We start from the raw sequence: 10,313 nt of genomic DNA, 5'->3' as shown, positions 1-10,313 counted from the left end.
CTCAGCTGGCCGCTGGCCTCCGTCATGGCGTTGCTCCAGGTGATGCTGTTCACCGCCTGCAGGAATGAGACATGTACTGATCACAGATGGAAGACAGTGACATTCTTGCAAAAGTCTTTGACATCGTTCTAGAGAGATGAACACCAAGTGCCTCCAGTGGTCGCCTCTTTTTACCTCAGGCCTGAGCGGTGCAGGTGCGCCCCTACATCATGGCAATCTTCCTCTATGTTGGTGATGATGAGGTCAGTTTTGTAAGGTTCCTGTACCATTCGTCTGGAAGTAACTGATGGAACCAGACACGACACATTGTTAAGATGGTATGTCTGTCTGTCTGTACCTACATCTGTGTGGAGTGAATGATGTTTACCTTCTTCGTTCCTTTAACATATGCTATCTTGATTATCTTAAAGAGAATCTGACCCACCTTTGTGCAACGCCCGTATCTGAATTATACAGAGAGACAGAGTCACACTCGCAGGACAGCTTGCAGTCAGAATTAGAAAAAAAAAAACACAGATAAGGACGCACAACTACATGTACAACCCCATATACAGAGAAGACCAGTGCCACACATGCATACACAGAGAAGTTAATTCTTATACATACTGTTACGGAACACGTGTGCTTGTGCTCACATGTTCGCGTATATAACGTGTGTGTGTCCATATGGTATTGATATTTCTTATCAGGACGAGGATTAAGGCCTCCCTCTGAGACGTCCTCCGAGCGTCAGTTCACACCAAGCATTAGGCGTAATACTTTAATTTTAATTTTATTTTGAAACCAGATGGTCATTTGTCCTTGAGCACCCCGACCCTTCTCCGAGGAGGGGGGGGGGGAGTAAGTTGTCATCAGCTGCGGAATATTTCGCCACCCGTACTGGACATGTCGCTGCAGGCTTACCAGAGGGAGGGTGATCTACGCAGTTTGTGTAACTGTTCCTCCAACCAATCAGAATGTAACTGAAGCTCATAGCCAATCAAAATGTAAGGTTGTATAGCTAGCAGGGAACGCTTATATACCCATGACACCCGCTGAGTCTCGCTCTTTTTCTAGCCCAGCGAGGTAAGTGGTCCACCCCTGCTGTAAGTCCTGCTGTGTTGTAAGCATGTAAGTCCTGCTGTATTGTAAGCCTGTAAGCCCTGCTGTGCTATAAGCCCGGTATAATTATTAGTGTAATGTTATCGAAGAACTGCCTTAGAGGAAAGAGAACTCCTGGCTTGAAATCTTATCTGGAATGTTAAGTCATGTACAAATGTTATCTCATGTTTAATATGTGCCTATCTTTGTACACTTGAATTCTTTCATTATAAGTAGATATAGTGTAATGCTGGTCTTTAATTCAATCCCATAACTATTATTGCGTTATCCTGAGTTGTGCAACTTGACAAATCTATAACGTCCTTGCAAGACAAGGAACAGTAGTATTTGTAACATATGTTACTGGCGACCTTGCCTGAATAAGTGTTGAATTCGTAACATATAAATTGGCGACCTTGCCAGGATATTTCTTGCCTTAACGGAATCTCTTTCCTCGATTCATTAATCATGTCGTTGATCAGTGGTGACAATACCGTTCGATCATTAAACTTAGACTTAACGCTTCACCATCAGGACCAGTGTCGTCTCAGTTGGGTAACTTACATCTCGTACCAAAGTTCAGTAAACTTGACGCGGGCAGGCATTCAAAGGGCTACGACGGCAGAGGGAGGACCACTGATTATGTAATCCCACCTGAATCTGCTACCTTGCCGGTAACTCATGAAAGTAAGGGGAAATACTCCAACAGAGTTAAGAGTTGTTTTTATTGTGGCAAGGCTGGGCACCAGGTGAGGGATTGCTGGGCTCGAGAGAAGGAGTCCAGAGACTCTACCTTTTTTTCAATATAATTGTAGGCCATTGGGTCTCTTCTTAATTTTAGGGCCAATTTAGTAAAGTAGGTGAGGCTGTTTCTGCTCTTAGGAGAGTGAGGGGTTGCGAGACTGCTGATTAATCTGTCCTTATTATAGGATCTGTTATGTGGGAACTACAATGCATTCCTGTCTACGGGCTATGTTAGTAGATGTGGTGTACGACGAAAAGTGACCGTATTACGGGAGTCTGGTGCGCTACAGTCCCTAATGTTGGATGGCTTGGTGCCGCGAGAAGAGTCTGGAGACCGAGTCTTGCTAGACAGACTGTCTGGTCCCAAGGAAGCTCCACTAGTCAATGTGAGGGCAGAAATAGATTTCTTCACGGGCCATGATCTTGTAGGGATTGTAGATAAGTTCCTGTCTTAGACGTGGACTTCGTGTTAGGCAGTGACCTAGCGGGTGGGAAGATGAACCCAATGCCGGTGTTGCCTACGGGCCCGGTAAAGTCCACGGAGGCGGTGCAGCTTGACGAAGAGGTACCAGATATTGTCTACAACCACGATGGTGCCAGGTCCATGACAACTGGCACGGCAGGCCATGTGCCTGAGGACATAGCCGTTGAAACGCAGGGAGTGAAGACTCTCCCTGAGGGTTGAGACCTGAGGAAGTGGTGTTCAGTGTCATGTAATGGGGAAGGCGAAGGGAAGCCTACTCAGACTGTCTCGATTCAGAAGCGTAGAGACAGGCGAGTTCCTACTCCCCCATTTAAAAGGTCGGTTTGACCGAGTTAATTGACATTGTGAGCCCATTGCTAATGACCTCCTCTGACCACTGTTACACTCTTCTTGAGAGTGAGACCAGCGAGAGGGAGCTGTGTGATACCCTCTCTCCTGGTGTAGCCTCCGTTGTGATAGAGGAATTGAGGATTTGTCTCGAGCCCATTCAAGAGAGTCGTGGATGAAGGACGAGGTGGCGTGACAGACGGTCTCGATTTAGAAGTGTAGAGACAGGCGACGAGGTGTGGCTTCTACAGCAGCCAGGTCAACCCTTGGCTGCCCGTTTTCAGGGTCCCTATGAACCGACGGTATCAGTCTGCATCATCCAACGTCCAGCGGTAGCCGTGTGTGACGAAGTTGACGACGTAGCTGTGAAGGCCTCGGAGACCCGGGGAGACGGAGACGCTTTAGCACCTGCCTGGGAAGTGACGGGTAGAAAGGTTTGCCCTCCTGTCGACGTACCCAGAGCTTTGCCAGAGGTTTGTCAGTCCCCGCCTTCCACCGACCGTAAAGGTCCAAGTATTAGCCCGTAATGAGTTCCCCCGATCTCGGAGAGAACCGAGACGTTTGTGGGTACAGTTGGGTATTACAGAGTGTATTAGAAACTTTTCTCGCAGTTACAACCCCCTCTCATAAATCTGTTGATAAATGTTAGATATGTTTGAAATGAGCAGTGTTAGACAGCCTCTCTCATCAGTTGGGAACACTACTTTTTTTTGACTGTTTTATTTTGCAGGCTCCAACCAGATTAACTGTGAATGCCGCCAGTGTTGTACAGGCTGGTAAGGTCCCCATGCAGGAGGACAAGAAAGAAGGTTGAGCCTAAACATATAGCCCCCACCAAGAAGAGGGAACTTTTGTTTTGCTATTTGTATTGTAGCACTTTGTTTATGTGTTATTCAAGCAATCATAGAAGTAACCTTTGTTTTCCTATTTGTATTATAACACTGTATATTTGTGTTCTTCAGCCAATCAGAGTGTACTGACTACCAAACCTTTCAAAATGTTCACAAGTTATGGGAACGGAGTCAATATTAAATAGATGGGCCTTGTTATATACAATTTTTACGTTACATTATTTTCAGCACATCTTATGTGTTAACAGATTGTGTTAGCTGATTGTTTATCCCGCTCTTAAGAAAATTCCTCTTCCAGGAATTTTCTCCTTTAAGGAGGGGGGTGTTACGGAACACGTGTGCTTGTGCTCACATGTTCGCGTATATAACGTGTGTGTGTCCATATGGTATTGATATTTCTTATCAGGACGAGGATTAAGGCCTCCCTCTGAGACGTCCTCCGAGCGTCAGTTCACACCAAGCATTAGGCGTAATACTTTAATTTTAATTTTATTTTGAAACCAGATGGTCATTTGTCCTTGAGCACCCCGACCCTTCTCCGAGGAGGGGGGGGGGGGGGGGAGTAAGTTGTCATCAGCTGCGGAATATTTCGCCACCCGTACTGGACATGTCGCTGCAGGCTTACCAGAGGGAGGGTGATCTACGCAGTTTGTGTAACTGTTCCTCCAACCAATCAGAATGTAACTGAAGCTCATAGCCAATCAAAATGTAAGGTTGTATAGCTAGCAGGGAACGCTTATATACCCATGACACCCGCTGAGTCTCGCTCTTTTTCTAGCCCAGCGAGGTAAGTGGTCCACCCCTGCTGTAAGTCCTGCTGTGTTGTAAGCATGTAAGTCCTGCTGTATTGTAAGCCTGTAAGCCCTGCTGTGCTATAAGCCCGGTATAATTATTAGTGTAATGTTATCGAAGAACTGCCTTAGAGGAAAGAGAACTCCTGGCTTGAAATCTTATCTGGAATGTTAAGTCATGTACAAATGTTATCTCATGTTTAATATGTGCCTATCTTTGTACACTTGAATTCTTTCATTATAAGTAGATATAGTGTAATGCTGGTCTTTAATTCAATCCCATAACTATTATTGCGTTATCCTGAGTTGTGCAACTTGACAAATCTATAACGTCCTTGCAAGACAAGGAACAGTAGTATTTGTAACATATGTTACTGGCGACCTTGCCTGAATAAGTGTTGAATTCGTAACAATACATACACAGACAAGACCATTATCATACATATATACACAGAAGATTTATTATACATACATACACAGACAACACTAGTATCATACATGCATACACAGAGATGACTTGTACTATACATACATACAGAGAAAACCAGTATCATACATATATACACAGAGAAGACTTGTATTATACATACATACACAGACAAGACCAGTATCATACATACATACACAGAGAAGACTTGGATTATACATACATACACAGACAAGACCAGTATCATACATACATACGCAGAGAAGACTTGTATTATACATACATACACAGACAAGACCCAGTATCATACATACATACACAGATGACTTGTACTATACATACATACATACACAGAGATGACTTGTACTATACATACATACAGAGAGGACCAGTATCATACATTTATATACATACATACACAAAGTAGACTAGTAGCACAGATAATACATAGAACAGACTAGTATAATATATAAATACTTTCATCATTTCACTGACCACAAGAATACATGTTTTAAGAATTAAAACAATATACACTATGATCCGTGATTAAGATCTTGAACAATTCAGCAATAAATTAAAGTACATTTAACCAAATATATACGAATACAAATAAAACATACCATTATGATCCATAAAAATTCTGTCCCAGTAAAACGATAAATTGATCAAAACGACACTAAACTACACAGCAAGGAAATTATATACTGTCCATACACACGATATGAGGAGAATGACCACATAAGTTCATCCATACTTAGACATAAAAGTTTAGTATAGAATGGAAGCCACTTCATGCAGCCTCATGGTCAGCCCTTTCAATATACAAGTTTCCAAGTGTTTTGATGTGGAAATAAATGTTGGCTCAAGTGGAATGATACGGGACGCTAGTCAACGCTACAGGCTTTTCAGTAGGAATCTGGCCACATGCACACACTCGTTCCCCTATCGGCAAGTGTCCGCCACCGCACACACGAATGGCCACAGCCACAGAGACCTCACAGTCTCCACAATACACAGGACAGGGCGAACGTGACGTGGAAATGAAAGATGGGGGGGGGGGGGTGTCTGGTGCACGGGGAAGGTTCGATGAATTGGTCTTGCCTCTGACGACTGACAGTGTTTCCTATTAGATATTTTCCCCTCCTGAATAGTATTAGGTAGAGACAAAGTCACCATGGAATTATAGCAAGCCTAGTTTAGCCTTGAAATAACTTAATAACGTAACAGGTCTGAAGATTTATTTCCCACTCTCTCTATCACCACAGCGCCACCACTTGAAGTGGCAAACCGCTGAACTACTGAGGTTCTCGGTGTTGTTCATAGCACTTGCAGTGTAAGGCAAACGACAGTACCTTTATGAATCGTGTGGGCGATGAGGTAGGGCCGTAGTAGGCCCTGAAGATCTGGGAGAGCGAGGCGTCCTCGGGGATGGTGAAGGAGCCGTTGCTGGAGGGAGGAGGGTTCTCTAGGAAGTAGCGTCGCACCTCGAGTCTCAGGGCCTCCCGGGTGATGGCCTGGCTCGCCACGCAGACGAAGGCAGGAGCAAACAACAGGTTAGATCATCGCTGGCACACACACACACACACACACACACACACACACACACATTGATTATTATCTTGGCTGGTTTGCTGTGGAACGAGAAGTTCTTTGACGAGACTGTACACTCATTTCGTCAACTGACGACAAATACAGCCTCGCCCCCACGTAACCTCAAGCAGGCAGTCCGGTAATACAAGTATGCATATATGTATTATTGCAGGTGGAGTCCGGTAATACCACCACGCTCACGCTGTATATATGCAATAAGAAAATAAATGAACTGTTGACTCAATCCCGCCAACTTCATGTGTCGTCTTCTCGAGTCGTGTTATTACAGACACACTTCGTATCTCTGTTGAACTTGCAGCATCAGGCAAAATATACAGTTAGTATAGATAAGAATTTCGACAAATCCTTGAAGTCTAATCTGTTTTCCTTGGATTTTCTCATTTCTCCTCCGCTTTATCATAAACATTCAAACCATAATGACGATAGTAGTGATAAAGATGATAATAATGACAATAATATCAAAACAGACGATGATAAATAATATCAATGATAACATTCTACTGTAGTCCACATAACTCAAGAATTATTACAAGAAACACCACTGATAATCGTGACATACTGTAAAAAATAATACTGGTGAATATAGGTAGATATGAGAGCCTAATATATGTCCATGAAGGTATGGTTGGGACCTACCTTATGGTCCCAGGTGTCTCCCGTCATTTGGCTGGGGCAGAAGAACTGCTCGAGGTCTGGGTCGGAGTAGTCGAGTATGGTGGGGAGGAAGGCGGCGGCAGGCGTTGAGACGGCCACTAGGCTCCAGCCTACCCACACCAGCAACCCCAATGTCATCTCGCTGGTAATAACTGTCAACAGGAGGAACATAGACGCCTGTGATCCTCTATACCCCACCGTTCACACCCACCGCATCACTCGTGTGTTTATGGTAAACTTTGACATGACGTAACTGAACTTGTAGTTTGGTTCTTTACACAAATGTACAAAGGAATTCAAACAGCAATAGACCGTTAGGTCACATTACGTCGTACAGCACTCAGTCAAACCATAGATAAAAGTAATAAATATATGTATTCATTATTAATTACACTTGATAGCCGTTTCCCGCGTCAGCGAGGTAGCGCCAGGAAACAGACGAAGAATGGCTTATTCACCCACACACACACACACACATACACACGCCCGCACACCTATCTATCTACCTATCTATCTATCTATCTATCTATACATACTTGTTTGCTTTTATTCATTACTGGCGCTACCCCGCCCACAGGAAACAGCATCGCTACCTTCAACTCCAGCAAGGTAGCGCCAGGAAAACAATAGATTCCTTGAATCTTTACACTTGGAGCATTTCGACAATCATCATTATATTTCTTTATATTTTCACTGCGGCTCACATTATGAAGGAGGAGCCACACTTAGCTGATTGGTTTTGGGTCTGAAACGTTCTCTTGTCTTTGGCCACTCCTCCAGACAACGCTGGTCCGAATTTTGCTCAGAATCATGAGAGACAGACAACATAATTGCTACAGGGGGTTCGATCTTCATAGTATATATATATATATATATATATATATATATATATATATATATATATATATATATATATATTCTTTTTTTTTATTATACTTAGTCGCTGTCTCCGGCATTAGCGAGGAAGCGCAAGGAAACAGACGAAAGAATGGCCCAACCCTCCCACCCAACCCGTATTCCCCGCGTGTCGTAGAAGGCGACTATAGGGGGCGGGAGCGGAGCCTAGAAACCCTCCCCTCCTTGTATTTAACTTTCTAAAAAGGGAAACAGAGGTATATATATATATATATATATATATATATATATATATATATATATATATATATATATATATATGTATATATATATATATTTTTTTTTTTTTTTTTTTTTTTTTTTCATACTATTCACCATTTCCCGCATTAGCAAGGTAGCGTTAAGAACAGAGGACTGGGCCTTAGAGGGAATATCCTCACCTGGCCCCCTTCTCTGTTCCTTCTTTCGGAAAATTGAAATATATATATATATATATATATATATATATATATATATATATATATATATATATATATATATATATATATATATAACCACATGGGAACGGAAGACACGGAGTCAAACGCCTTCGTATATTAACGTGCCAAGTCTGTAATGTACGAAAACACTGGACACTTTCTCTCAGTTCCCTTGTGGTGTCGCCTGCATGTTATGTACACACTCGCTATGTATGAAACGAGCAAACCTTGCGTAGTTTACATGAGCATTTGTTTACAGATAACCGTATTGATTCATTCGTTCCATTTCATCACGAGACTAATAATGCAATACCTAACTTATCTTTATCAACACTTCGTCCAGCACATCCTCAATAGGCCTAAGTTCACTTCAGGATGACTAACAAGGTTTCACTACACTCACAACACTCCTGACGTCATACACTTGAACCGTAATAGTTCGGTCAAAAGGCTAATGGTTACGTGGCTGATTGTTACCCATAAAAATAGAGACGAGAAACTGATCAGAATTACATTAATCTTCTACCTTTAACAAGGGCAGACATAGAAAATGAAGCGATCAACAATATGAGACAGAGACACAAGAGGTCGGGGCCTCTCGGCCAATCAGCTTCGGCCTCCGTAAACTGAGAATGATGGGCAATATTTCGCCGCTTCAGAGGCGCGGTAATGGTGGAGTGGTGTGGATGTGGTCGTGTGTTGTGGGCGGACGCGGTCCAAATCTGACGAATTATCTCGAGTGTGATCCACTGTCAGGCTTCTGGGCTGAGTCTAGGTGAGTATTATGAGTAGACCAGACGGGTATTCAGTAGAATATATAGAAATATGTAGAGTGTAGGTGAACAGGGAGCTGGTTAATGGGGGCGTCGGTTGAACACTCGTTTGGAACTTTACGAACGTCCAGTGTTTCGCTGCTCGTTGGTCTTAGACTAAATTCCATCACTTTTAGGACTGTATCACAGCGAAGGTGAGGTTTATAGTCTACTATGGACAGTATTCATGGCGAAAGTAGGTGTCATGCGTCTCGCCTTCGTCAGATATAAGGGAACGGTCGTTCAGGGAGTTCCTGGGACGACGTGGAAACATCCCTCCCCTGTATCTGGGGGACGTTTGACTGCAGAGAGCTATAAGGTCTGTTCAGCCCGATGGTAAACACGAAACATCTGCCTCAGAATTAGTGCATATTGAACTGAATTGTCATTGTATGATTCTGGTGGTGTAGGATCCGCAGCAATTACCACGATCCATAATCTACATTTAATCATATGTATTTATGGTGTAATTGTTTGCATTGTCCATCAACTATGTCATGACCGAGTGATAGGAATGGGTCTGGGGTCAGCTTATCCTTGAGGACGGAGAGAGAGGCTTGGGGTTGTTTGAAGTCGCAACAACAATTATGTGGTTTGCAGCTGACGTGTTTTGCGTGGGTCATGCTGTGGCTACAGCCCCTCTCCCCCCATATTTGCAACCAGTGTGAGACGCCTGGTGTTACATGTGGTGTTAAAAAGCAATAGAGACGTGGGGTGTTACATGCGGTGTTAAGGAACGATGCAAGAAGTGCAGTGTTACATGTGGAACGATGCAAAAGTATGTCACACGTGATGTTAAAGACGTGTGGTGTTACACGTGCAACAGATGTAACAAGATTAAAGGACGTGGAGGCAGTTGGGTGTTTGGCTTTCTGTAGCTACTGAGTGATCATAGGTCTCCTCCCACACCTCTGGTATCCAGCACAGTACAGCCAGCACGCGCCCCACCACCAGCTGGTTCCATCTATCACTCATTCATCATTTATCAGAGTTCCTCTTGTCTCTCTTCTCTCTTTTTGTGCTTTACAGGTACTTGATGTCGTCATCTGTCTTTCCCCCGTAATATTCATGCTGGTGTATTCCACTTTACCAACCAGTTTTGTTTCGTATGTTCTCCACGGCTCAGTCAGGTCGACTTTCAACACTCGCCAGTCATCCATTTCCATGTCTTTTCCTTTTTACGAGATCACCCGAGTGT

General features: G+C 43.5%; 2 protein-coding genes across 4 annotated transcripts in view; one reads left to right on the top strand and one right to left on the bottom strand.

The window, feature by feature from the left end:
* The window catches only part of LOC139760164 (uncharacterized), a 78,486-nt gene that overhangs the window by 54,241 nt on the left and 13,932 nt on the right, over positions 1–10,313 (bottom strand). Inside the window, exons 2-4 of the mRNA XM_071683076.1 lie at positions 6,952–7,121; positions 6,057–6,218; positions 1–56 (exon numbers count right to left, since the gene is read on the bottom strand). The exon at positions 1–56 is cut by the window's left edge and continues 154 nt beyond it. Coding sequence (XP_071539177.1) covers positions 1–56; positions 6,057–6,218; positions 6,952–7,107 — 374 coding nt within the window. The 5' untranslated portion in view covers positions 7,108–7,121. The remainder of the gene's footprint in view (positions 57–6,056; positions 6,219–6,951; positions 7,122–10,313) is intronic.
* The window catches only part of LOC139760167 (putative sodium-coupled neutral amino acid transporter 11), a 223,199-nt gene continuing 218,924 nt past the window's right edge, over positions 6,039–10,313 (top strand). Inside the window, exon 1 of one of the 3 annotated variants that reach the window (XM_071683085.1) lies at positions 6,039–6,257. The gene's annotated coding sequence lies outside the window, so the exon portion shown is untranslated. Of the gene's footprint in view, positions 6,258–8,948; positions 9,079–10,313 lie in introns of those variants that run through there. The other 2 variants (XM_071683081.1, XM_071683086.1) reach the window with 2 other exon arrangements.

This window comes from Panulirus ornatus, chromosome 35 (assembly GCF_036320965.1).
Source record: "Panulirus ornatus isolate Po-2019 chromosome 35, ASM3632096v1, whole genome shotgun sequence".
In the NCBI taxonomy this organism is placed as follows: domain Eukaryota; kingdom Metazoa; phylum Arthropoda; class Malacostraca; order Decapoda; family Palinuridae; genus Panulirus; species Panulirus ornatus.
Note: the sequence above shows the minus strand (reverse complement) of the source record. Positions and strands in the feature narration are given on the sequence as shown.